Source organism: Mandrillus leucophaeus, unplaced genomic scaffold (genome assembly GCF_000951045.1).
Source record: "Mandrillus leucophaeus isolate KB7577 unplaced genomic scaffold, Mleu.le_1.0 Scaffold207, whole genome shotgun sequence".
In the NCBI taxonomy this organism is placed as follows: Eukaryota; Metazoa; Chordata; class Mammalia; order Primates; family Cercopithecidae; genus Mandrillus; species Mandrillus leucophaeus.
This window is the reverse complement of record NW_012102110.1, coordinates 4,125,561-4,127,123: the sequence shown is the minus strand read 5'-3', so window position 1 is coordinate 4,127,123 and position 1,563 is coordinate 4,125,561. Positions and strand designations below refer to the sequence as shown.

Below are 1,563 nucleotides of genomic sequence, written 5' to 3'. Positions count from 1 at the left end.
AAATGGCAGCTTATCCATGACAACAACCAGAAGAAGACATTGTGGAAACTGTAGTTCACATGGCAGGTCTTACATGTAATAAAAACACATTAATTCAGCAGAAACCTGATTAATACATAGAGGAATTTTTTTTTTTTTTTTTTTCCCAGACAGAGTCTTACTCTGTCACCCAGCCTGGAGTGCAGTGGTGTGATCTCAGCTCACTGCAACCTCTACCTTCTGGGTTCAAGCGATTCTCCTGCCTCAGCCTCCCAAGTAGCTGGGACTATAGGTACACGCCACCACACCCAACTAATTTTTGTACTTTTAGTAGAGATGGGGTTTCACCATATTGGTCAGGTTGGTCTTGAACTCCTGACCTCAGGTGATCTCCCCGCCTCGGTCACCCAAAGTGCTGGGATTACAGGCATGATTCACTGTGCCCAGTCAGGTATAATTTTTAAATAAGAAATATGTTTCAAGAAAAGAAACTAAAAGAAACTTAATAAAAATTTCTTAATTGTAAAAAGGAATGGTTAGGGGAAATCACTGTCTCTAACATGTCGTAACAGATGATTTACCATTAAATCTGTTTTGAAGCTTACCTAATCTACTATCTAAAACCACCTGCACAAAAGGTTGAAATGTGAGCAGCTGACTGATAAGTGGATCCAGTGTCACTAGGAAAGCACCTGCTATTTCCTCTTGGTGTGCTTTAGAAATCCTGGTAGCATAAAGGCTTGGAGGAAACTTGCTGGAAAGGGAGAGAAAAAAACTCATTAATAGCTATCTTATAATTTTAGGTAGAGTAAGTACTATAAACTGATGTTCTAGTAGTAAAAATATATTAAAAACTAAATTTTTAAAAATAAGTGTGCATTTTATAAAACAAAATTCCAAGTACTGAATTGATACCAGAATTGGATCAAGATCTCTAAACTAAACATAGCTATAATTCTATAAAATGAGAAGCTGATAATCTTAGAGAAATCTTTGTTGCTTTGAGACACTGATACCATTTTGACAATGATATCCTTCAAAATACTACAAAAATCTATCGTAAATCAGAAGTGAAAATACATATTGAAAAGATTATTTCTGATAAATTCTAGCTTATTTCTATTAAAAGTTGTTTTTAGGTGGAGCGTGTAGTGGCTCACGCCTGTCAAATCCCAGCACTTTGGGAGGCTGAGGCGTGTGGATTGCCTGAGGTCAGGAGTTCAAGACCAGTCTCGCCAACATGGTGAAACTCCGTCTCTACTAAAAAATACAAAAATTAGCGGGGTGTGGTGGTGCACGCCTGTAATCCCAGCTACTCGGGAGGCTGAGGCACGAGAATCGCTTGAAACTGGAAGGCGGAGATTGCCGTGAGCCAAGACGGCGCCACTGCACTCCAGCCTGGGCGGGAGAGTGAACTCTGTCTCAAAAAAAAAAAAACCAACCAACCAACTAAACAAACAAACAAACAAAATGCCGGGCATGGTGACTCACACCTGTAATTCCAGCACTTTGGGAGGCCAAGATCGCGCCACTGCACTCCAGCCTAGGCAACAAGAGCGAAACTCCGTCTCAAAAAAGAAAAAA

General features: G+C 40.1%; 1 protein-coding gene across 1 annotated transcript in view; it reads right to left on the bottom strand.

Annotated features, from left to right (window-relative positions):
• Positions 1-1,563, bottom strand: part of LOC105539605 (chromosome unknown open reading frame, human C1orf112) — a 60,129-nt gene that overhangs the window by 27,830 nt on the left and 30,736 nt on the right. Inside the window, exon 11 of the mRNA XM_011979957.1 lies at positions 585-733. Within this exon, the coding sequence (XP_011835347.1) occupies positions 585-733 (149 nt within the window). The remainder of the gene's footprint in view (positions 1-584; positions 734-1,563) is intronic.